Source organism: Hemiscyllium ocellatum, chromosome 39 (assembly GCF_020745735.1).
Source record: "Hemiscyllium ocellatum isolate sHemOce1 chromosome 39, sHemOce1.pat.X.cur, whole genome shotgun sequence".
Lineage (NCBI taxonomy): Eukaryota > Metazoa > Chordata > Chondrichthyes > Orectolobiformes > Hemiscylliidae > Hemiscyllium > Hemiscyllium ocellatum.
In genome coordinates, this window is record NC_083439.1 from 36,765,466 (window position 1) to 36,792,107 (window position 26,642).

A 26,642-nucleotide genomic window follows, 5' to 3' on the forward strand; every position below is an offset into this window, starting at 1 on the left:
GGGTGCTCCAGTTTCCTCCCACAATCCAAAGATGTACAAGTCAGGTGAACTGGCCATACTAAGTTGCCCATAGTGTTAGGTGCATTAGTCAGGGGTAAATATAGGGCAGGGGAATGGGTCTGGGTGGATTACTCTTTGGAGGGTTGGTGTGGACTTGTTGGGCCGAAGGGCCTAGTTCCATACTGTAGGGAATCTAATATAATCGAAACACCTAATGTAATTGAAGTTCTGTAGTTGCCAGTTTTAAGCTGGATATTACAAAGCTTTCAATAAAAGAACAACTTTATTAAGAGCCAGCTGAAATTGGATTCTCATAAGTGAGTCAGAAAGGGCTTTTGTCTTAGAAACATAGAAATTCAGTCAGCAAACACAGCTTGACTTAAGACTGAGTGTGTAGTTGTTGAGTAAGAAAGTTTAAATTTTTATTTCATACAAATCTAATTTCACTTGCGGTTGGCATTAAATTACCACTGAGTTGTCAGCCAAAAGCAGGGTTTAAACCAGGCTTCCAGTAAAAAGTTAGTTTAATTAACAACCAGCTAAAACTGGGGTAAAGATGGTTTGTTTCTAATGAGAAAAGAACAATTTCAAAAACAAAAGACTGAAGGGTTGCTGCATGTTTGAATGCAAAAAGCCTGACGTTCATTGTAAGCATCATTTACGTAGCTGTTTGTGAACCAGGAGAACAAGTCTGTAAACAAGCTGGAGCCAAGGGTTTGTGTACAAAGTTCTGGTTAACAACAAGAAACTAAATATGGACCAGCGACTAGTTATTGATGATTAAGGACTTCTGCCTGCCAACAACCATTTGATTCGTTCTTTGCTAACTGAACAGCGCAGGGATATGAACATCATACATAGAAGCATTCGGACCACCAGCAACTCAGGAGCTCTCTCTATTCTCTGCAGAAAATGCCACTTTAAGACTGAAGAAAACCAATATATCTTTCATTCAGCAGTTGTTATAAGTGGTAATTTAATACAACGTCAGAAGCCTTTTATAAGTGATCCAGCCACCTTATGCCTCTCACAAACTAGTGAAAGCATGGAGAGGGATTACTCAGAAGCAGTGTTCTGATCAGTATAAGGTCATAACAATCATCCTTAGTGATCTTCGAACAGAAATAACTGAACCACTTTCCTATTTTTCCCTCTGTCTATAATCCCTGTGATCAGGTTAGGATTAGTGAGCGAGTGAGTGTGCATGTGCGTGCATATGTGTACAAAGGTGTTATAAGTAGTAAAATTACACGCTAACAATTCATAATTGTTTACCTGCAGCTACAATCCAATTACATGAAATAAATAGTAATTCTTTGTTAGGTACAGAAACCTGAATATCTTTTTCGTCAACGTGGTCTAAAAGAGAAGTAAATAGGGACATTTTTAAAATCTACAACTTTTATGATAATTCCAGGAATATGAGGGTCAATTTATAGCATGCTACCTCAGTGAGGTGTCTGACTGGATCCTCATTAAACGACTCAGAAAGGTCTTTTGTCTCAGCAGCCTATTTGTTATGAAGTTGAAGGCATGTACTATATCTTTAAGAGAGAGTGAAAGCTTTCTGCACAGACAGTTTATAAGAGCAGTCTCAGAGTACTAGAAAATTGAAAAAATGTGAAATTTGGCTGTGAAATAGATATCTGAGTTGGTTATTGTTTTGACAACTATTCGAATTTAACCAGTTTAAATTATGCCCCAGGATACTAAAACTCAATCGAGTTTGAATTTATTGTTTTGCCAACTTCGAACCAATGAGATGATCTGATGTTGGTGATATTAAAAAAAAAGCAGGCATTTTGAAAATCAGAACAGAGCAACTGCCATCGAAAGAGAAAGACCTAAAACGTTGAAATACTCTCTCCAAAAGTACCTTTTCGTATGAAACATCTTCACAGTAAGAAGAAAGATGATGAGCCAGGGAGATCTTCAGCAGGAAGAAGAAAGACATTGAAGGTGAAAGCCGCTGTATGGTTTTGAAATTAAGTTGATATAATTTTAATAAGTGTTTTATTGGAACAGTATATTGTTATTGAGTTGGAGGCTAGTAATAAGCAGTTAAGAGAAAGGAGGGCTTAGAGTTGTGTATAGTTGTTTAATGTTCACTTGTAGAGTTCAAGAATAAATTTGATATTTTTTTCTTAAATAGTAGAACATGGGAGTTCTCTCACGTGTAATTTAACTTGTATTTAGATTACAAGGCCAGGTGAGCTTTACTGGGTGTTTAGTTGAATAAACAGTAGGGTTCACTGCCATGTCGTAACAATATAAAATTAGCCAAGTTAGTGCGGACTTGCTATAGAGTGTGGCAATTAAGTGATTAAGGAAGTTTAGGGGAGGAAGACAAAGAGGTGTTCTGTTGCATTTATTTTTCCTAAATTCTTTCAGGAATTATTTCTTACTCTGCTACAGGAGAAGCTATTTATTTGGGGAGGATCTGGTAAGTGACTAAGATTTATTCAATTCCTAAGCCATTCCTGATGAAGGGCTTATGCCCAAAACATTGACTCTCTTACTCTTTGGACGCTGCCTGGCCTGCTGTGCTTTTCCAAGGCCACCCTTTAAGACTCTGACTCTCCAGCATCTGCAGTCCTCACTTTCTCTTACAGCACTGATGATAAGGTTAATACTATATATAAAAATATATCTAAATATGAAGCTGAATAAATTAAGTAGCTCCTTAGAACACATTAGGGGCTCAGTGGTTAGCACTGCTGTTCATAACGCCAGGGACCTGGGTTCAATTCCAGCCTCGGGCAACTGTCTGAGTGGGGTTTTGACAATCTCCCTGTGTCTGCCTAGGTTTCCTCTGGGTACTCCAGTTTCCTCCCATAGTCCAAAGATGTACAGATTAGGTGAATTGGCCATGCTAAATTGCCCATAATGTTCAGGGATGTGAAGGTTAGGTACATTTGTCAGGGGAAATGTAGAATAATAGGGAAGGGGAATGGGTCTGGGTGAGGTACTCTTCAGATGGTCTGTGTGGACTGGGGCCAAATGACCTGTTTCCACGCTGCAGAGATTCTATGACAAGAAGGACGGCATAATGGTAATGAATAAGCTTTGCATGGTCAGGAAGGAGAGGTCAGATCTGGAGTGAAACACAGCCTAAGTAAAAGTATAGTTCAGGAATTCAGAGGCAGCATGGGAATTTGGTGTAGAGGCAAAAAGGTACCTTTTGCTAGCTTTTTTGGCTCATAGTTTGTAAGACTTTGTTTTAAACAGGATAAGTTGAAGCCCAGAAATAGGGACCCAGCAAAGAAGAGTAACTTCACAAGTAGACTATAAGGTTATCTGTTACTGACAGTCAAATTAGTAGCTTTCTATTGGTTATTTTCAGATTGAAGGTAAGTAAGGAAAATATTTACTGGCTAAAACTAAAACTTCATTATGAAATCATTAAAATTTCAAATTGAGAACTAAGTAACTAAATGGAGATATAGTGCTATATGTTGTAACTGCATGATGTGGGAGCTGGTGGGCCCAATTGTGGTTCATAGTGACTACATCTGTAGCAAATGTTGGTTGATGAGCTAGAGTCTGAGGTTTGAACACTGCAACACATTAGGAGGAGGAGAGTTTCAAGAGGCAGTCACACACTTTAGATTAATTACCTTGAATTTGGTTAGTATTCATGGACAGGAGAGTGTGACTACAAGTAAGAGTTGAGAGTGTGTTGCTGGAAAAGCACAGCAGGTCAGGCAGCATCCGAGGAGCAGGAGAATCGATGTTGCAGGCATGAGCCCTTCATCGGGAATGAGGCTTATGAGAGATAAATGGGAATGGGTGGGGCTGGGGAGGGCAGGTAACTGAGAGTGTGATAGTTCAATGAAGGTAGGGGTGATGATGATAGATTGGAGAGGAGGGTGGAGCAGATAGGTGGGAAAGAAGGTGGAAAGATTGAAAAGGTCAAGAGGGTCATAGCGGGTTGGAAGGTTAGATCTGGGATAAGGTGGAGGGAAGGGAAATGAGGAAACTGGTGAAAGCCACATTAACACTGTGAGATTGAAGGGTCTCAAGGCAGAAGATAATGCATTCTTCCTCCAGGAGTCGGGTGGTTAGGGTTTGATGATGGAGGAAGCCCAGGACCTGCATGTCCTTGGCGGAGTGGGACAGGGTGTTGAAGTGTTTGGCCACGGGGTGGTGGGGTTATTTTGTGTGTGTATCCAGGAGATGTTCTCTGAAGTGTTCTGCAAGTAGATGCCCTGTCTCCCCAACGTAGAAGAGACCGCATCGGGAGCAACGGATATAGTAAATATCACGTGTGGAGGTGCAGGTAAATCTCTGATGGATGTGGAAGGCTCCTTTGGGACCTTGGATGGAGGTGAGGGGAGGGAGGTGTGGGCGCAGGTTTTGCAATTCTTGCAGTGGCAGGGGAAGGTGCCAGGAGGGGAGGGTGTGGTGGTGTGGGGCATGGACCTGACAAAAGAGTCACAAAAGGAATGGTCTTCACGGAATGCAGAAAGTAATGGGGAGGGAAATATATCTCTGGTGGTAGGGTCTGTTTGTAGGTGGCGGAAATGTCGGGTTCTGTACTTGTTGAGGTTGGAGGGCAGAGGTGCAGATACGGTGGAGGAAATGGGGATAAGGGATAGCGTTTTTACAGGAGGCAGGGTGGAAGGAGGTGTAGTCCAGGTAGCTGTGGGAGTCAGTGGGTTTGTAAAAAATGTCAGTTTGAGTTGGTCACCGTTGATGGAGATGGAGGGGTCCAGGAAGGGGAGGGAGGTGTCGGAGATGGTCCCGGTAAACTTAAGGTTGGGGTGGAACGTGTTGGTGAAATTGTTTAACTGTTCAACCTCCTTGTGGGAGCACAAGGTGGTGCCGATGCAGTCATCAACGTAGAGGAGGAAAAGGTGGGGAAAGGTACCGGTGTAACTGCCCAAGATGAACTGTTCCAAGTAGAAGAGACAGGCATTGCTGGGGCCATGCGGGTGCCCGTGGCTACTCCTTTGGTCTGGAGGAAGTGGGAGGATTCAAAGGAGAAATTATTGAAGGGGAGGGCCAGTTCAGCCAAACAAATGAAAATGTCAGTGGAAGGGTATCAATGGGGACACCGGGGGAGGAAGAAATATAGGGTTTGGAGATCTTCATCATGGCGGATAGTGGTGTATAGGGACTGGATGTCCATGGTGAAGATGAGGTGGTTGGGGCCAGGGAAGAGTAAGTCATGGAGGAGCTGGAGGGCATGGGTAGTGTCCCAAACGTAGGTGGGGACTTCCTGGTCATGGGGATAGCACAGTATCAAGGTATGTGCAAATGGGTTTGGTGGGGCAGGAGCAGCTAAGACAATAGGTCTGCCAGGCCAGTCAGGTTTGCGAATCTTGGGTAGGAGGCAGAACCGGGCAATGCGGGGTGAGACTACGAGTAAGGCAGGTTGATAGACCCTGGAGGTATCCAACAGGTTTGAGGTCCTTGCTCCCTGTGTGGATGAGAATGGGGCTGTGGGTAGGATGAGTAAGTTGACCATAGCACAATGGTACATGAAGCCATTTAAAAGAGGAGGAGAAAAGAAAACTGTAGTTGCAATTAGGCGATAGTATAGTCAAGGGAATAGACGCTGTTCTTTGTGACCAGGACTGAGAGTCTTGAAGGCTGTGTTGCCTTCCTGGTGCCCTGGTTCAGGATATCTCACCTGGGCTGCAGAGGAACTTGGAGTGGGAAGGGAAAGATCCAGTTGTCATAGTCTATGTAGGTACAAATGATACAGGTAGGACAACTAAAGACATTCTGCTAAGGGAATATGAGCAGAGAGGGTCCAAACTTAAAAAAGCAGAACCAAAATCTCTGGGTTACAATCTAAACCTAAGCTAATTGGCATCAACTAGACTAAATAGCTAAATGCATTGCTCAAAGACTGGTATGGGAGAAATGGGTTTGAATTCATGGGATATTAGTGCCAGTACTCGGAAAGAAGGGAACTGCTCCAAAGGGATGGTTTCCAACTGAATCATGCTGGGGGACAAGCATCCTGGCAGATTGCATAACAAAGCCGGTGTATAGGGCTTTAAACTAAATTTAAACTAAGCTCAGGGTGATCGTGCTCAGCAGAGGTCAAAATTTCCAGAACAGGGAATAGGACAGAGTTTGAGAAGGGTCAGGAATCTAACTTCAGCAGAGCAGATGACGAGACTACTGAGTAGGGAGCTATCAATGCAGGTCTGAGAGTTTTATATTTAAATGTTTGCGGCATACAAAATAAAGAGAAAAAGCTTGTAGCGCAGATTGAAATAGGCACGTACAATGTTGTGGGCATCACAGGGACATGGCTGCAAGGGGATCAAGGCTGGGAACTAAATATCCAAGAATATACATGCTATCAAAATGACACAAGATGGGCAGTGAGGGCGGAGTTGCCTTGTTAGCAAGAAACGAAATTAAATTAATGGCAAGAAGTGATATAGAGTTGGAGGGTGTAGAATGTATAAGAGCAGAATTGAGGAACCACAAAGGAAGAAAGACTCTGGTGGGAGTTGTGCACAGGCCTCCTGGCAGGAGATAGAAAATTATGTAAGAAAGGCACCAATACAATATTCATGAGAGACTTCAAAAAGAAGGTGGACTGGGAAAATCAGGTTTGTAGCAGATCCCATGAAAAGGTATTCATGGAATGTCCACAAGATGGTTTTTTGGAGCAGCTTGTGGTAGACACCACTGAATTCACCCTACAGTTTGAGAAGCAGAAGCTTGATTGAAATGTTACGATATTACAATTGTTACCATATTACAGGTGGTTCTGTTGTAACACGCATTTCATTAACTTGGATTTGGTAGAACACGTTTGACAAATTGGGGCATTGTTTCTAAAGCGTGAACTTTTAAAATGAGTGTTGGCTGTAACATGATTACATCACCAACACTAAGTGTTGTTTCTAAAGCATGGATTTTCTATAACAAGGGGTTGCACAAGAATGCAACCATTGTGGTAGAGAGGAATGATCTGTAAAGGTAACTACAGAGACATGAGTGAGGAGCTCAACAGAGTTGATTGGAAAGAAAGCCATGGAATGAAAATGGTGAAGCAGCAATGGCAGGAAATTCTGGGAATAATTTGAGAGGCACAGCAGACATGTATCCCAAGGAAAAAGAAATAGACTGAGGGGAGGACAAGGCAACCATGGCAGTCAAGTGAAATCAGGAACAGCATAAAAGTCAATAGAAAAAAATCATACAAGGTGGTGAAGTTTATTGGGAAGCTATTAAAAATCCAACAATAAGGAATAAGGAAGGAGAAGATGAAATATGACAGCTGGTATTATAGAAAATGTTTAGCAAGAACTTTTGTAGGTATCAAAAAGATAAGGGGGGGATCAAGAGTGGACATTGGAGCAGTGGAAAATGAGGATGGAGAAGTAACAAGAGGGAATAAAGAAATGGCTGAGGAAGTGAACTTTGCATTGCTTTTAACAGAGGAAGACATCAGAAGCATACAAACACTTCAAGGAAGTCTGGGAACAGAGATCAGTATAATGGCCCGGGTGTCCCCGAGGTGTTCTCTGAAACGTTCCGCAAGGAGGCGGCCTGTCTCCCCAATATAGAGGAGGCCACATCGGGTGCAGCGGATGCAGTAAATGATGTGTGTGAGGTGCAGGTGAATTTGTGATGGATATGGAAGGATCCCTTGGGGCCTTGGAGGGAAGTAAAGGGGGAGGTGTGGGCGCAAGTTTTGCATTTCTTGAGGTTGCAGGGGAAGGTGCCGGGAGTGGAGGTTGGGTTGGTGGGGGATATGGGCGTAATGAGGGAGTCATTCACCTGCACCTCCACACACATCATTTGCTGCATCTGATGTGGCCTCCTCTATATTGGGGAGGCAGGCTGCCTACTTGCGGAACGTTTCAGAGAACACCTCTCGGACACCCGGACCAACCAACCCAACCACCCCGTGGCTCAACACTTCAACTCCCCCTCCCACTCCACCAAGGACATGCAGGTCCTTGGACTCCTCCATCGCCAGACCATAGCAACACGGCGGCTGGAGGAAGAGCGCCTCATCTTCCGCCTAGGAACCCTCCAACCACAAGGGATGAACTCAGATTTCTCCAGTTTCCTCATTTCCCCTCCTTGTCTCAGTCAAATCCCTCGAACTCAGCACCACCTTCCTAATATGCAATCTTATTCCTGACCTCTCCGTCCCCACCCCCACTCCGGCCTATCACCCTCACCTTGACATCCTTCCACCTCTCACATTTCCAACGCCCGTCCCCCAAGTCCCTCCTCCCTACCTTTTATCTTAGCCTGCTTGGCACACTCTCCTCATTCCTGAAGAAGGGCTCATGCTCAAAATGTCGATTCTCCTGCTCCTTGAATGCTGCCTGACCTGCTGCGCTTTTCCAGCAACACATTTTCAGCTCTGATCTCCAGCATCTGCAGTCCTCACTTTCTCCTATAATCTTATATGTCTCAATCAGATCCCCTCTCAGTCTTCTAAACTCAAGGATATACAAGCCCAGTCGCTCCAGTCTTTCAGTGTAAGGTAATCCTGCCATTCCAGGAATTGACCTCGTGAACCTACGCTGCACTCCCTCAATAGCCGGAATGTCTTTCCTCAAATTTGGAGACCAGAACTGCACACAGTACTCCAGGTGTGGTCTCACCAGGGCCCTGTACAGCGCAGACGAACCTCTTTGCTTCTATACTCAATCCCTCTTGTTATGAAGGCCAGTATGCTATTAGCCTTCTTCACTACCTGCTGTACCTGCATGCTTACCTTCATTGACTGGTGTACAAGAACACCCAGATCTCTCTGTACTGCCCCTTTACCTAAATTGATTCCATTTAGGTAGTAATCTGCCTTATTGTTCTTGCCACCAAAGTGGATAACCATACATTTATCCACATTAAACTGCATCTGCCATGCATCTGACCACTCACCTAACTTGTCCAGGTCACCCTGTAATCTCCTAACATCCTCCTCACATTTCACCCTGCCACCAAGCTTAGTATCATCAGCAAATTTGCTAATGTTATTACTAATACCATCTTCTATATCATTAACATATATTGTAAAAAGCTGCGGTCCCAGTACTGATCCCTATGGTACCCCACAGGTCACTGCCTGCCATTCCGAAATGGAGCTGTTTATCACTACCCTTTGTTTCCTATCAGCCAACCAACTTTCAATCCAAGTTTAGTACTTTGCCCCCAATACCATGTGCCCTAATTTTGCTCACTAACCTCCGATGTGGGACTTTATCAAAAGCTTTCTGAAAGTCCAGGTACACTACATCCACTAGATTCAAAATTCTCCAGGTCAATATGCAGGTTCAGTTGGCAGTTAGGAAGGTAAAGACAATGTTAGCATTCATTTCAAGAGGGCTAGAATTCAAGAGCAGGGGCTGCATTGCTGAGGCTGTATAAGGCTCTAATCAGACGGCATTTGGAATTTTGTGAACAGTTTTAGGCCCCATGTCTAATGAAGGGTGTGCTTTGGAGAGAATTCCAGTAAAGGTTCAAAGAATGATCACAGAAATGAAGGTGCTGTTGTATGAGGAACAGTTGAGGAGTCTGTACTTGATGGAGCTTATAAGGGAGAGGGGTGATCTCATTGAAACTTACAGAATACTGAGAGACCTGGATAGAGTGGACAATGAGAACATGTTTCCAGTAGGAGGGGACACTAGGATCTGAGTGCACAGCCTCACAGTGAAGGAATGACCCTTTTTATCTGAGATGAAGGGGAGTTTCTTCAGCCAGAAGTTGGTTACTGTATGGAACTCACTGCCACACAGGGCTGTGGAGACCAAGTCACTGAGTGTACTTAAGACAGAACTTGACTGGTTCTAGATTAAGGAGGGAAAAACAATGACTGCAGATGCTGGAAACCAGATTCTGGATCAGTGGTGCTGGAAGAGCACAGCAATCCTGACGAAGGGTTTTTGCCTGAAACGTCGATTTTGCTGCTCACTGGATGCTGCCTGAACTGCTGTGCTCTTCCAGCACCACTGATCCAGTATCTGGTTCTAGATTAGTAAGGGGATCAAAGATCATGAAGAAAAGGCAGGAGAACAGAATTAAGAAACAAATTGGGCATGAGTGAATGGCAGAGGAAACTTGATAGGCAGAATAGCCTAATCTACTCCATCATTAAAAGGTCTTGTGATAGCCGGGTCCAACCGCTGGTCACTGCTGCCTCTGAAAATGCAGTTTACTCCTAGGCTTTGTTTCCTCTCTGCAGCTATTTCTCTGTCCATGTCAGTATGCTATACCTAATCCTATGCACTTTAATTTTATATTCTAATCTCTTATGTGGGACCTTACAGAAAGCTTTTTGAAAGTCCAAGTCAACCACATAAATTCCACCATATGAACTCTACTACTTACATCCTTGAAACATTCCAACAGATTTGTCAAGCTTAATTTCCCTTTTGTAAATCCATGCTGGCTCTATTCAGTCCTGTCACTATTATCCGAGTGGTCTGCTATCAATTCTTTAATAATGAACTCCAGCATTTTCCTGCTACTAATGTCAGTCGATAATCACCACAGAACACACCAGAAGGCCTCCTTCTTTAGAGACCACAATTTCCTTTCCCACGTGGTTAAAGATACCCTCCAACACATCTCGTCCACATCCCGCACCTCCGCCCTCAGACTCCACCCCTCCAACCGTAAGAAGGACAGAACGCCCCTGGTGCTCACCTTCCACCCTACCAACCTTAGCATAAACCAAATCATCTGCCGATATTTCTGCCACCTCCAAACAGACCCCAACACCAGGAATATATTTCCCTCCACAACCCTTTCCGCTTTCCACAAAGACCATTCCCTCCGTGACTACCTGGTCAGGTCCACACCGCCCTACAACCCACCCTCCCATCCTGGCACCTTTCCCTGCCACCGCAGGAATTGCAAAACCTGCGCCCACACCACCTCCCTCACCTCCACCTAAAGGAGCCTTCCACATCCACCAAAGTTTTACGTGCACATCCATCAATATCATTTATCGTATCTGTTGCTCCTGATGCGGTCTCCTCTACATTGGGGAGACTGGACGCATCCTAGCAGAGTGCTTTAGGGAACATTTCTGGGACACCCGCACCAATCAACCACACCACCCTGTGGCCCAACATTTCATCTCCCCCTCCCACTCTGCCGAGGATATGGAGGTCCTGGACCTCCTTCATTGCCGCTCCCTCACCACCCGACGCCTGGAGGAAGAACGCCTCATCTTCCGCCTCGGAACACTTCAACCCCAGGGCATCAATGTGGACTTCAACAGTTTCCTCATTTCCCCTTCCCCCACCTCACCCCAGTGCCAAACTTTCAGCTCAGCACTGTCTCCATGACTTGTCCTATCTCCCTATCTTCTTCTCCACCTATCCACTCCACCCTCCTCTCTGACCTACCACCTTCATCCCCACCCGCACTCACCTATTGTACTCTATGCTACTTTCTCCCCACCCCCACCCTCCTCTCATTTAACTCTCCACCCTTCAGGTACTCTGCCTGTATTCCTGTTGAAGGGCTTTTGCCTGAAATGTCGATTTTACTGCTCCTCGGATGCTGCCTGAACCGCTGTGCTTTTCCAGCACCACTCTAATCTAGAATCTGGTTTCCATCATCTGCTGTCATTGTTTTTACCTAGTCTATAATCACTGTTTTATATCTACCCCATTTTGTAAAACAGTGGAATTACATTAGTTACCTTCCAATCCATTGGAACTGTTCCAGAATCTGTAGAATCTTGAAAGATGACTATCACGCATTCACTATTCCTAGGACATGGTCTTAACTACTCCATGATGGAGATTATCAAGCCCAGGGGATTTATCAGCCTGTAATCCCATCAGTTTCTCCAACACCATTTCCATACTCCTACTGATTTCCTTCAGCTTCTCCCTCTCACCAGACCCTGTGTTCTCCAACATTTTTGGGATGTTAATCATTTCCTCCTTTGTGAAGACAGAACCAAAATATGTTTTGAACTGATCAGCCAGCTCTGTTCCCACTATAATTTCCCTTGTTTTTGATCACAAGGGTCCTACATTGGACCTCACTTACCTTTTTCTCTTGACATATTTATAGAGACTTTCATAATTAGTTTATACGTTTCCTGCAAACTTACTCTTGTATTCTATTTACCATCTCTTAATCAATCCCTCAGTCCTCCTTTGCTGAAGTCTAAACTGCTCCCAATCCTCAGGTATGCTGCTCTTTTTGGCCAATTTATATGCTCCTTCCTTAGATCTAATACTATCCCTAATTCCCCTTGTTAGCCATTTCTGGGTTAACTTTCCTGTTTTCTTTTTGTGCCAGTGATGAACAAGTGTCGCAGTTCCTCTATGCATTCTTTAAAACATCACCATTGCCTGTCCACTGTCATCCCTTTAAATGAGGCTCCCCAATTCTTTTACATTCTCAAAATCTTTGCTCGGTTCTTCAGTTGTGGTTATTAAATACAGGTTTACTTCATGCAAATTTAATATTAATTTTGTAAAGTTACATATAATTTTAACATTTTCCTTCTCTTGCAGTGATCTGAAATAAAGCAGAATTGGTAAGAAGTTTGTACCTTGCATTGGAGAAAAGTTATAACCATATGATTCTCCTCAATAAGTACTAAGGTACCTGAAGGCGTCCAATTGCAACAAGGCAAAATTTACTGCTTTGTCCACCATCTGATTCCTCCTCTGGAAGGGTCATTCCTGGCAAACAAAGAAGAGGTCACTGTGTTATTATTAAGAAGAAACTTCAGGACTTGCATGATCACTTTATTCTCATTGAACCCTCTGAAACTGTTCATTTTGTTCAAGATACCAAACAGGTTAACCCAATGTAGTGAAAGTCTCTGAATGGTTTATGCAGCAGAGTAACTTTCCAGCCTAAAATTCATTGGGATATGTTGTGTTTGTCAAATAAAGTAGCAAAACATGATTACTGGGCAACCACTGCTCCAGTAGTGATGCAGTTCAGGTATGCACCATTACAGTAGGACATCACATGGGCCTTTGCAAGGCCAACGTGTGGTGGGTCAGCAATCATCTATAAAATATTTCCTTACATATATAATTTTTTTTTAAATATACAAAAATAATGCTCACAGAAGGTTTTCAAGGTCAACCAAAAGCCTGGTCCAATTACTTGTTCATAAAAAGGGTATTCGAGAGGAAGACAGAGGTATTACAGAGCAAAATACTGTGTGCAGTCATTGCAGCTGAAGACACAGACCAATTTATATGCTCCTTCCTTAGATCTAATACTATCCCTAATTCCCCTTGTTAGCCATTTCTGGGTTAACTTTCCTGTTTTCTTTTTGTGCCAGTGATGAACAAGTGTCGCAGTTCCTCTATGCATTCTTTAAAACAGACACCAAAAGTGAAGCTGAGCTACAGTGAATACACATGGTTTCAAAGACACTGGATCAAAGTGTTCGGAAGGATGGATGGGCATGGTGGGGGGTTGGATCGAGGCAATGAGACACTATAGGCCATAACAGTCTGGGGTTCGAAGAACATTCCCTAAGGGAAGGGCAGAGAAATCTGGCTGGCAGCAATGATGCACTTTAGATAAGACATTACATTAAAACTGCATTTCCTGAAGGGTGCAAAACTACTCTCTGATGAGACAAAATTCACTAATGGGGATCTAGTCTTTAAATCTTCCAGGCCAGTTTTTACCAACATGAATTCAGCTTTGCACAGGAGCATAAAGAATGAGGAATTAACAGGATGGATCATAAAAAGATACTAGGCTGTTTCTGAACATCACTGCACAGAGCATTTAAATAACAAAACATTAACATTGTAATAATCCAAGATCTAAAACCAATCAGAAGTAACCATATGCATTCACTTTCATAGGTCAGGTGCTCTCAATTTAGGAGCCAAAGCCAAAGTGCGTACTTATTATCTTATCAAGCAATCTACCCTACCTAAAGTATTCAAATATAAAGAAATTAGAGAACATTTGCAAAAGTAGTCAGTACAATCCAAGAAGATGAAGAGAAACTGAGCACAATCTTTTTTAACTAAATGGAAACAATTACACAGTGTTTAAATACTATTTTGCTGAACCATGCAGACAGAGCTCATATTGTATGTAAATAAGAAATGATGCATGTAATTATCCAGGCCAGAATTATTTATAGATAAAACAAGCAGTGAAAAAGGTCTCTTTGTTGGGGCTGCAGTGTTCAGGCCTGGCTTAACTGGAGGTAATTAGATTCAACTCTATTAGCAGTTCCACAATTCTCTGAGAACTCTACATTTCTCCAGCTTTGGCCTCACATTTTCAGTTTTCTTCAATTCACCATTGGCAGGCCTTCCTTAACGATCAAAACAGGAAGCTCTGAAATTCTCAGTGCAAATCTTTCTCTCCCCACCACTGAATGGTCTATTTCCATCACCCATTTAACTGCCTGTGTTTTTGGTCCAATTACTAATTTACAGGCAAAGCCTGTCAGGGGGCAGTGTAATGACAAAGGTGGGGGAGGGGATTGAATTACAATGGAATAGGATTTAGGACAATTCTTAACTGAGCTTTTATTGACCTGCCCTCATACCTTTTTACATTTGTTCTTGGGATGAGGATGTTGCTGGACTGCTCAGATTTATTGTCCATCTGTGATTGTTAAGAGTCGGCCATAATGTTGTGGAGGTTAAACTAGGTAAGGTTGGCAGATTTGCTTCCCTATAGGACCAGATGGGTTTTGACAACAATCATTAAGAGGTTAATTTTTAATGCCAGGTTTTATTAAATTCATATTTTACTATCTATCATGTGGGATTCAATAACAACCCCAAAACATTGGTCTGGGTTTTATTCATCCAGGAGATGTTACAACTATGCTACCACCTCCCACCTTCCTCTGGCTGTGTATGAACTTTTGCTTGATTACATACCTATCAAGCATCTTATGAAATGTTTCTGTATTTAAGTGTACTGCATAAACATACATTGCTTTTACTTATCAACAAAAATTGAGAGACAAATAATAAAGTTTGTTCTTCCATTTAAAAGATGTTCGAACTTCAAGCATGACAATTTCAAAGTTTCTTATCTCCATACATACAAATCAAGTATCAATTTGATATTTTCTTAAAAATTCATCAGCCATATTAATTAAAGAATGCTTCATGAACATAGGAGTTCTGAAATTAAATTTCCATTCCAGGGCAGCAATCCCAAATCAGGCTGAACTGTAGGACAGAAACCTGGAACTGCCAGCAGTAGGACCCTGTAGCAATTTTTGCAAATTGAGGATCCCAACAGAGGATGGTTACTGGCCACAACAGATGCCTTCCATCAATCGTTTCTATATAGTCAGAGGTGAAATTGTAGAAGAAAGTGGTGGCCTTTCAGTCTGGCCAGATCTCAGCCCCAGCAGGTGACCTGCTACCAACTGGAAAATTTCAGTCAGTATCAGAAGAATGAGCTCCATAGATCCTTTAGGTTTCCCAACAGGATGCTCTCAACATGTAGGCAGGTGTCGAAGACACAGCTCAACCCCCACCGATTTGACCCATTCAAAACAGCCTGGAAGCAGGAAACTGTAGACAATCCTGCTGTTGTGCTTGCCTCCCCAACTCTTATAAAAACTTGACCCCTAATGCTTAGTTCATTTTGGATCCAGTCCAACTGGGGAAGTTTAAATGTTTTTATGATAGGATAAAAAGTATTTTTTAAACACGTGTATTTAAAATAAAAGTCATGAGAAACAGGAACTTTAAATAAACAGTGATGTACGCATTATTATTTCATTCTGGCCATAGCACACAAACAGACCACCAAACTAAACATTTCTTGGTTGAGTTTAATTAGTCAACATTCTTTGCTGATTTATTTCCAATAGCAAACGGAAATAAATTCCTTTCAAGCGTAAGGGGATATTTTTTAAAAATCTGAATTCTTTAAGTATTTTTTTCCAGTGATGTAAAGTAGAATATTTGTGGTGGGCCAAGGGAGATCAAATGGAGAGAGAATTAGAGAAAAAACATAATTCTATGGCTTCCTTAACAATTTGCACATGTTTCAAGGACCAATAAATACCTATGCAGTCCATGTCAGCAATAAGTTAAACTGCTCAAAATAGCACTTATAGAGATAGAAAACAAGAATGAAACCCAAGAATATTTGAAACGTTGATTCTAACAGCTTAAGCTCAGCAATTCAGGATCCCTTTTCTATATTTTAATCTTAGTAATGACTTAAAGTATGTCTATTAAGCAACACCTAAGTGGCTTAGGAACTAAGTAAAAATACTGGCAATCAAATGTTTACAAATAGTCTTGTGATCAAACAGGAAAGAAAATGCAGGGTGGCATAGTGGCTGAGTGGTTAATACTGCCACTTCACAGTGCCAGGGTCCCAAGTTGGAATCCAGCCTCGAATGACTATTGGTATGGAACTTGCACACCTCCGTGTCTGCATGGGTTTCTGCTGTGCGCTCTGGTTTCCTCTCTCAGTCCAAAGATGTACAAGTTGGGTGGATTGGCCATGCTGAATTGTCCATAGTGTCCAGGGATGCGCAGGATAGACAGATTAGCAATGGAAAATGCAGGGTTATGGGTATAGGCTGGGGGAGCTGGGTCTGGGTGGAATGCTTTTTTGGAGGGTCAACTGGCCTCTTTGTGCACTATGGGGAAACTGCTCTATCAACACAGACATGTGAAGTATGTAAATAATTAAGCACTGGAATGTGAGTAGATAAATTATACAATGTGTATATCGTCAAATCACGCCATTGAAGTAGCAACACAGAAAATAAAACAATGAGAAGCTATTGTTCTGCCACACAATAAGATCATGACTGATGTGTGAGTCAACTCCCTCCACATTCATCCCATATCACCAAATAGTTTTGGTTAATTGTATCAATTATCATATGGGGAAGACAATTCCAAATTTCAAGTAACAATTACATGCATAAGTGTTTCTCAAATGCACTCCTGAGACACGTGTCTGTAATGTTTAGACAATCTCCCTCACCAGTTCTAGACTCCCCAATGAGTGGAAATAGGTTCTCGCTTTCTTCAGACCAAAGATATGGCTATGGACATCCATATGAGCCCCAGTTATTCCTATCAATTTGTGAGGTATGTGGAACATTCCTTGATCCAATCCTACCCAGGTGCCTCAATATCCACTACAAATCCACCGACTCCCACAACTACACATCCACACACCCTGCTTCCTGTAAGGACCCCATTCCATTCTCCCAGTTTCTTTATCTCCGTTTCAACCATTCCGATGACAACAACTGCAAGGGGTCTCTGAAATGTCCACCTTCCCCTCAAGTGAGGATTCCCCACCACTGGAGCTGACAGGGCCCTCCGCCGTAACTGAAGCATCTCCCACCTTTCTCTTCCCTCCCACAACAGTGATAGGGTCCCCCTGGTTATCACTTACCACCCTACCAATATTCACATCCAAAGAATTGTAAACCCCCATTTCTGCCACCTCCAACAGGATTACACCACTGGACACACACTCCGCATCCCTCCCTTCTGCAGGGACATTTCCTATCGGGACACCTTGCTCCACTCCCACAACCTTCCACAGCCCCTGGCATCTTCCCCGATTCCTGATGAAGGGCTTTTGCCCGAAATGTCGATTTTGCTGCTCGTTGGATGCTGCCTGAAGTGCTGTGCTCTTCCAGCACCACTGATCCAGAATTTTCCCATGCCCGTTTTACTTCCTGTAACACCTGCCCATTTATTTCCTCCCTCCTCACTATTCAAGGCTCCAAGACACACCTTCCAGATTAAGTAGCATGTTACCTGCACTTCACTTAATCTAGTCTACAGTATTCGCTGCTCACAATGTGGTCTCCTCTACATTTGGAACTTGAAGTTCAGTCTGGGTAACTTCTTTGCAAAACATTCTGTGAGGTCGCTGTTACCTGTCACGTTAATACACCACCATGTTCTCTAGTCAACACCTCTATCTCGGGTTGGGTGCCTCGCTCCAGTGAAGCTCAATTCCAGTTCGAAGAGTAGCATCTCACTTTCTGCTCGAGGAGCCTGCAGCTTTCAGGACTCGATATCAAGTTCAATTATTTTTGGGCTTGAGTACCTTTTCCCATATTCTTTCCCCAAACCCCACCCACCAGACATTTTCATCACATGGATCACGAGCACAAACAACCCATTGTCAGCTCCATTCAAGGTCCCCATTAACAGCTATTCATTCTCCGAGAATGATCTTTACCCATTTCTTTATCTGACCAATGTTGCTCGCTCTCTCTCTCTCTCTCTGGGCTCCATCTCCATCTATCGGTTACTCCTTCCCCCACACCCCCATCCTGCAATTCTATCTTCAGCATAAATACCACACTTTTCATAGCTATAATCAGTTCTGAAGAAAGGTCACTGGATCCAGAACGTTAACTCTACTTTCTCTCTACAGATGCTGCCACCCCTACTGCATTTCTCAGCCATTTCTGAACTTCAAAGTGAAAACAGGTTTTTTTTCATTTACTTGAAAATTTTACTTCAATTTCCCTAATTCCAGAAAATGCAACCCTAGATTGTGTAATTTCTCCTCTAATAAGTGTAATTAAATAATGGATTACCTGTCATTCTAAACAATAAAACTGTTTATGGTACTACAGGAATGATCTAACCACGCTTTGTACAAACCTTCTATCTGCTTGTGTTCATGTCACCTGCACATGAAGTCCATCAGTCCATCGGCCTTTATTTTATTTTCTGTTTTTCCCCATGATGTTTTAATGATTTTTGAGTGTAGACAATCTACCAGTTTCCATGAACGTCAATTGTTTCTACCTTTGCCTTTATGGGGAAATTACAAAACCAAATTCAAGGAGGAGGTAAGAGTGCAGAGCTCAGGAGAGGTTATTAAAATCTCCAGCACAGGCACATATAGGACAGAGTGTATGGAAAGGGTTAGCAATCAAACTTCAAGCACACTGGACAAACAAATGACAATGAGAAAAGGGATGGTTAATACAAGGTTGAAGATCTTATAACTGAATCTTAAGGAAGAACGTAAATGAGCTTGTGACGCAGATCAAAATTGGCAGGTATGATGTGGTGGGCATCTCAGAGACATGGCGGCAAGGGGATCAGGAATGAGAGCTGAATATTCAAGGATATATATCCTATCAAAAAGATAGGCAGGTGGGTAGAGGGAAAAAGTGAGGACTGCAGATGCTGAAGATCAGAGCTGAAAATGTGTTGCCGGAAAAGCGCAGCAGGTCAGGCAGCATCCAAAGAGGCGAATCGACATTTCGGGCATGAACCCTTCTTCAGGAATGAGGAAAGTGTGCCAAGCAGGCTAAGATAAAAGGCAGGGAGGAGGGACTTGGGGGAGGGGTGTTGGAAATGCAATAGGTGGAAGGAAGTTAAGGTGAGGGTGATAGGCTGGAGTGGGGGTGGGGGCGGAGAGCTCAGGAAGAAGATTGCACGTTAGGAAGGTGATGCTGAGTTCAAGGGTTGGGACTGAGACAAGGTGGGGGGAGGGAAAATGAGGAAACTGGAGAAATCTGAGTTCATCCCTTGTGGTTGGAGGATTCCTAGGCGGACGATGAGGCGCTCTTCCTCCAGCCGCCGTGTTGCTATGGTCTGGCGATGGAGGAGTCCAAGGACCTGCATGTCCTTGGTGGAGTGGGAGGGGGAGTTGAAGTGTTGAGCCACGGGGTGGTTGGGTTGGTTGGTCCGGGTGTCCGAGAGGTGTTCTCTGAAACGTTCCGCGGTTAGGTGGCCTAATCTCCAATATAGAGGAGGTCACATCGGGTGCAGCGGATGCAGTAAATGATGTGTGTGGAGGTGCAGGTGAATTAGTGGTGGATATGGAAGGATCCCTTGGGGCCTTGGAGGGAAGTAAATTGGGAGGTGTGGGCACAAGTTTTGCATTTCTTGCAGTTGCAGGGGAAGGTGCCAGGAGTGGAGGTTGGGGACCTGAGAGGGAGTCACGGACGGAGTGGTCTTTTCGGAACGCTGATAGGGGAGGGGAGGGAAATATATCCCTGGTGGTGGGGTCTGTTTGAAGGTGGCGGAAATGACAACGAATGATACGATGAATATGGAGGTTGGTGGGGTGAAAGGTGAGGACCAGTGGGGTTCTGTCCTGGTGGCGATTGGAGGGGCGGGGCTCAAGGGCAGAGGAGCGGGAAGTGGAGGAGATGTGGTGGAGAGCATTGTCGATCATCACGTCTGGGGGGAAATTACGGTCTTTGAAGGAGGCCATCTGGGTTGTTCGGTATTGGAACTGGACCTCCTGGGAGCAGATGCGGCGGAGACGAAGAAATTGGGAATATGGGATGGTGTTTTTACAGGGGACAGAGTGGGAGGAGGTGTAGTCTAGGTAGCTGTGGGAGTCGGTCAGTTTATAGTAAATGTCCGTGTTGATTCGGTTGCCTGAGATAGAAATGGAGAGGCCTAGGAAGGGGAGGGAGGAGTCTGAGATGGTCCAGGTAAATTTGAGGACGAGGTGGAAGGTGTTGGTAAAGTGGATGAACTGTTCAACCTCCTCGTGGGAGCAGAAGGCAGCGCCGATATAGTCATCGATGTAGCGGAGGAAAAGGTCGGGGGGCGGTGTCAGTGTAGCTGCGGAAGATGGACTGCTCCACATATCCTACAAAGAGGCAGGCATAGCTGGGGCCCATGCGGATGCCCATGGCTACTCCTTTGGTTTGCAGGAAGTGGGAGGATTGGAAAGAGAAGTTGTTCAAAGTGAGACTGTATCGGCGCTGCCTCGTGCTCCGATCGCCACCAGGACAGAACCCCACTGGTCCTCAATTACCACCCCACCAACCTCCATATACATCGTATCAGCCGTCATCATTTCCGCCACCTCCAAACGGACCCCACCGCCAGGGATATATTTCCCTCCCCTCCCCTATCAGCGTTCCGAAAAGACCATTCCGTCCGTGACTCCCTCGTCAGGTCCACACCCCCCACCAACCCAACCTCCACTCCCGGCACCTTCCCCTGCAACCACAAGAAATGCAAAACTTGCGCCCACACCTCCCCCCTTACTTCCCTCCAAGGCCCCAAGGAATCTGATTAAAACATACAGAATACTGATGTAGGGAAGATGTACTGATGTAGAGATGTTGGGACGATGTTTCCATTGAAAAGAGAGACAAGGACTCAAGGGTAAAGGGCCTTAGAGTAAAGGGAAGAGCTTATAGAACAAAAATAAGGAGAAACCTCTTCAGCCAGAGAATGGGGAATCTGTGGAATTCACTGCCACAGAAGGCTGTGGAACCAGGTCATCAAGTGTATTTAAGACTAAGATGGATAGGTTCTCAAGTATCTCGGGGACCAAGAGTTATGGGGAGGAAGCGGGAGAATGGGATTAAGAAACTTCTCAGACATGAGTGAACGGCAGAGCAGACTTAATGACCTGAATGTCATAATTTCTGCTCCTATGTCTTATGGTCTTATTGTCTTTTCATCAGTTAGCCAGTTCCCTGAGCTAAAATAAAACAAAGAACTACGGATGCTAGAGATCTGAAACAAAAAGAAGGGTCTGCTTCTGAAGAAGGGCCACTGCTCTTGAAACATTAACACTGTTTACTCTCCACAGACGCAGCCAAACCTGCTTTGTCTGTAAGGTGGGACAAAAGTTCCCATCAGATACCCTGGAATAAAACCCTCTGAACATGGCACAGGAGTTTGTGGAGTTCACATTTGAGCTAACAGTCACTGAGCTCTCTGGCTCAGACAGCAATATACAAGCCTAGGGACAGCTGCCTGGAACCGGGGTTTAGCTTATAAAGCTAAGGACAGACCCCCGCAAATGTCTCAGCTAAAAGACAATGAACACCAGCCTGCACAGCAAACAACAGAGACATTCTGGAGCCTACAAAATTGTGAAACCATTCAACTTTTAGTCATTTGCTCACCCGTGGAGATACAGAACATTCCACACCATTGTACAACACGCAAACATGTTTGCCTTCAATGGAAAGGCCTTCACACTATCAGCAACACCTTAAGCTACATACATCTAAGAGGAATAATGGGCATTCAAAATGATCAGAAATCTACTCACTAATTGGAGAACCATTCACATCTTAACTAATACACAGGAAGCTCATTCAACCTGGAGAAGATGAACAACAGCTCAGTGATCAAAACCAGATTTGGTGGGAGATAAGGGAAACAGACATTCAGTATAACTGTGGAACCCTAATCTCTGGGGTTGTTCAGCAAGAGATCCAGCCACAGCCAGTCACAGGCTCAGGAAAAGAACAGTGAGTGATCTTCTCATCCACAAACCCCCATGTACTGACAAGAAGTGACTGGAGAGCCAAGAAACAGTCTGAGCACAGCGCCAGCAACATCCAGCACCAAATAAACCAACAGAAGCCACTTTGGGGGTGAACATTAAGTCATCAAGACCCTCTGTCCCAGCTCAGTCAGACAGGTTAGGAAGGGTGGGCTTTGGGGCCAATGATACAAGGCACTCCTCAGAGAAAGGGGATAGGATAGGATAGGACCCCGGGATTCACGTTTCGTCGCTCTCTCTTTTCTCCCTTGTCACCCAGTAAATAACAGCTGTGAAATTTAAAACCCACTGTACCAAGTCAGGGCTGCAAGGATTTACTGGGCTGTTTGCAGCTGTCAGACAAGTCTCATTTCTGTTGATGTACAGCATTGTGTTTTTTAAAAATATTCAATTTCTTGTCAGGGAATACATATATTCTCAATTTTACTTGGTTTAATAAAACCAGAGTTTCCTTTGCCTCTGAAGTATCTGCCTTCTGTGTTTTTCACTACACCACATAAGCCCAGTGTCAGAACCAGGGAGCAGTTGTAGAATAAACTGACCAACACTCCCTACATGTCTTCTAGGCTGTCCTTTTTGGAATCAAAATGGATGACCTCATATTTGCTGATAACGTAAGCTGTTTATTACAAAACTGTAGAGTCATATAGCATAGAAATTGCTCCTCTGAAGCAACATGTCCATGCCAATCAAGTTTTCCCAAACTAAACTAGTCCCATTTGCCTGACTTTGGCCCTTATTCCTATAAAGCTCTATTTATTACTAATGATTTTTATATTGTAATGATTCTTGCCCCTTTGAAGAAAATTTGATATTTTGTTTTAGCGACATGTCCCTTTTAGTCCAAAGCAGAAGTGAAGTTCTTAGGTTCTGAGAAGTTCGACACTGGATGAGGTTGGTATGGAGATGAAATGTTATTGAGATAGTGATAGGTTGCAGCCTGTTTGGTGCTAGCTGGTTTAAACAGTCACAGTTCAGAACATGGAAGTCCTATTAGGGCAAGCAAGCGAAGCACAGTGATGACCCGTTTGGCAGCTAGAAGACAATATGACTTCAGAAACTCTTAGTGAAGCCACATGCAAGAAAGCTAAGGGGAATCAAATCCAGAAATTGGAATGCATAGCTTAGAAATGCTAATGAGCTGAATGTGTAAGAGAACCAGCTCTGTGAGTTGGTCACTTGGGAAGGAACTCTGCAAAGCTATGGTATCAGGAGAAAGTGAGGACTGCAGATGCTGGAGATCAGTCAAAAAGTGAGGCGCTGGAAAAAGACAGCTGGTCCGCCAACATCCGAGGAGCGGGAGAGTCGACATTTCGAGCATAAGCTCTTCATCAGGAATGTGTGTGTGAGAGAGAGAGACAAATGGGAGGGGTTGTGGTTGGGGGTGGGGGGGGGGGGCGGGGGGGAGAGAAGGTAGCTCAGAATGCAATAGGTAGATGAAGGCGAGGGGTGATGGTGATAGATTGGAGTGGAGGGTGGAGCAGATAGGTGGGAAGGGAGATGGAAGGTAGGATAGTTCAAGAGGGCGGTGCTGAGTCAGAGGGTTGGATCGAGGATGAGTGGGGAAAGGGGAGATGGGAAACTGGTGAAATCAACATCAGTGTGGTTGGAGAGTCCCAAGGAGGAAGATGAGGTATTCTTCCTCCAGTTGTCAGGTAGTTAGGATTTGGCGATGGAGGCGGCCCAGGACTTGCATGTTCTTGGCGGAGTGGGAGGGGAGTCAAAGTGGTCAGGCACATGGCGGTGGGGTTGTTTAGTGCGTGCGTCCTGGAGATGTTCTCTGAAAGGTTCCGCAAGTTGGTATCCTGTCTCACTTATGTGGAGGAAACTACATCGAGGGCAATAGATGAGTCGTCCAGATGTGCAGGAAAATCTCTGCCAGATGCGTAAGGAACCTTTGGGTCCTTGGATTGAGAGGAGAGGGTGAGTGTGAGCACACTCTCTTGTGGTGGTAAGGGAAGGTACCGGGGGTGTAAGGTTGGTTGGCAGGTAGTTGTGGACCTAACAAGGGAGTCGTGGAGGGAATGGTCTCTTCCAAATGCTGAAAGAGGCGGGGAGGGAAATATATCTCTGGTAGTAGGGTCTGACTGTAGGTGGTGGAAATGGTGGAGGATGATCTGTTGTACCTGAAGGTTGGTGGGGTGGAAGGTGAGGTCCGGGGCTGTTCTATCCTTGGGGTTCAAGGGCGGAGGTGCATGAAGTAGAGGAGATGCACTGGAGGAAATTGTTGATCATGTGGAAGGGGAAAGTATGGTAATTGAAGCAGGAGACCATCTGGGATGTCTATGGTGGAACTGGTCCTCCTGGTAACAGATGCTGTGGAAGCGGAGGAATTGGGAGTAAGGGAAAGCATTTTCACAGGAGTGGGTGTGGGTGGAGGGGTAGTCCAGATAGCTGTGGGTGTCTGTGGGCTTGAAGTAGATGTTCGTGTCGAGTCAGTTCATGGAAAAGGAGGATGGAGAGGTCCAAAAAAGGGAGGGAGGTGCCTGAGATGCTCCAGGTGAACTGAGATCAGGGTGGAAGGTGTTTGTGAAGGTGATAAACTGTTCAACCTTCTCATGGGAGCACAAGGTGGCACCAATACAATCATCAATGTAGTGGAGGAAAAAGTGGGGAATAGTACCAGTGTAACTGCAGTCGACCACTTCCACCTCTCCCACTCCGCCAAGGACATACAAGTCCTAGGCCTCCTCCACTGTCAAATCCTAACCACCTGTCCCTGCCTTGGGACCCTCCAACCACACTGAATCAATATCAATTTCACCAGTTTCCTCAAGTCCCCTCCCCCCCCACCTCTTCCCAGATCCAACCCTCCAACCCAGCACTGCCCCGTTGAACTGTCCTACCTATCCATCTTCCTTCCCACCTATTTGCTCCACCCTTCACTCCCATCTATCACCATCACCCCCCCCCCCACACACACACCTTCATCTATCTATTGCATTCTTAACTACCTTCCCCCCCAACCTCACCCCCTCCCATTTATCTCTCAGCTCCCTTGGGCATCTCCCCCCTTCACATTCCTGATGAAGACCTTGTGCTCAAAATGTCAACTCTCCTGCTCCTTGGATGCTGCCTGATCCGCTGTGCTTTTCCAGTGCCTCACTTTTTGACTCTGAAAGCAATGGTATCAGAATAGGACAATGAGAAATGGTTCACAGACATGCGCCTGATCAATGTCAGCAGTGTCCGAGTCTCACAGATAGGATCTGACTGCTGATGAAAGCAACTCGAGTGCCAAATCCACCAAGTGAGTAAAGCCAGAGATCCTTAATACTGGAGACTAAATTGGAAAGATTGCGAGATGGCATATGGTACCATATTTGCACGAAGTGATGCAGGTACTTGTAAATGTTTACAGTATACGTTTGGTGTTTAATTAGTTAAACAAAAATGTATATTTTTTATACAAAATATCAGCAGCTCATTAATTAGTGATCTTTGTTGGTTTGTTACAGTAATATTATTTTTAAAAGTGAAATTTTGTTTTTGATGATTTCTGTTGGTATGGTGAGGATTCCTTGATTTGTAAAAGGTTATCCATCTCTACAAGGATCATAATAGTACACTGATGGTGTAAGCTACATTTTATATATATATAGGCTAAGTTAAAATGGACAATACTACAAGACTATGAACAGTCATTGTGCATGAGTAGGTGAGAAGATACAACAGGATGAAGCACCGCTAGTCAATGAGAAAATTGAGGGCATTGGGGAAACAAAGTATAGACTGGGTGACAGCTTTGCAGAACACCTATATTCTGAACACCTGAGCTTCCATTTTCCTGCCACTTTAACATACCACCCTGTTCCCAGGCCAACAATCTGTCTTAGCCTTGCTGCAGTGTTTCAGCAAAGCTCAGTGCAAGCTGGAAGAACACCACCTCATTTTCCACTTGGGGACCTTGCAACTGTCCAGATCAACAATTCTAGGGCCTGAACTCTTCCACGTTCTAGCCCCCAAATCCACACTACAGACCTTGTTATCACATTACCTATTGTTAGCCACTAACAGCCGTCACGAAGAGCTATTCAGTCTCCTAGCCGGATCATTATCCACTCCTTTGTCTGCCCAACTGTTCTTCTCTCTCTTTGGGCTCTATCTCCACTTATCATTTAATCTTTAACCTCCCCACCACCCCCTAGTTAATTTAATAACTAGTTATTAATCTTGAAATAATGCCACAGAAACTGGTATCCTCTTCACCCTTTACTTACACACGACGAGTCCTTGACTCTAATACTGCCTCTTCACAGTCAGCTCTCAGAGTGCCAGAATCTCTGACACTCCCCTATTTATCTCTGTCAGCCAGGGCTCCCTGATTGGACCAGATTAACAGCCCCAAAGAGGGAACTCATGTTTTGAGATCCACCTGACTAACTTCGTTACAATCACTACCAATCTTATCAATTTAATCTTTCATACAGAGGATGGTTATGTTT

The 26,642-nt window shown here is 44.2% G+C and overlaps 1 protein-coding gene across 7 annotated transcripts in view; it reads right to left on the reverse strand.

Annotated features, from left to right (window-relative positions):
- The window catches only part of arnt2 (aryl-hydrocarbon receptor nuclear translocator 2), a 464,688-nt gene that overhangs the window by 220,687 nt on the left and 217,359 nt on the right, over positions 1 to 26,642 (reverse strand). For all 7 annotated transcript variants that reach the window (XM_060853234.1, XM_060853235.1, XM_060853233.1 and 4 more), the window contains one exon: positions 12,568 to 12,644. In XM_060853234.1, the coding sequence (XP_060709217.1) occupies positions 12,568 to 12,644 (77 nt within the window). The remainder of the gene's footprint in view (positions 1 to 12,567; positions 12,645 to 26,642) is intronic.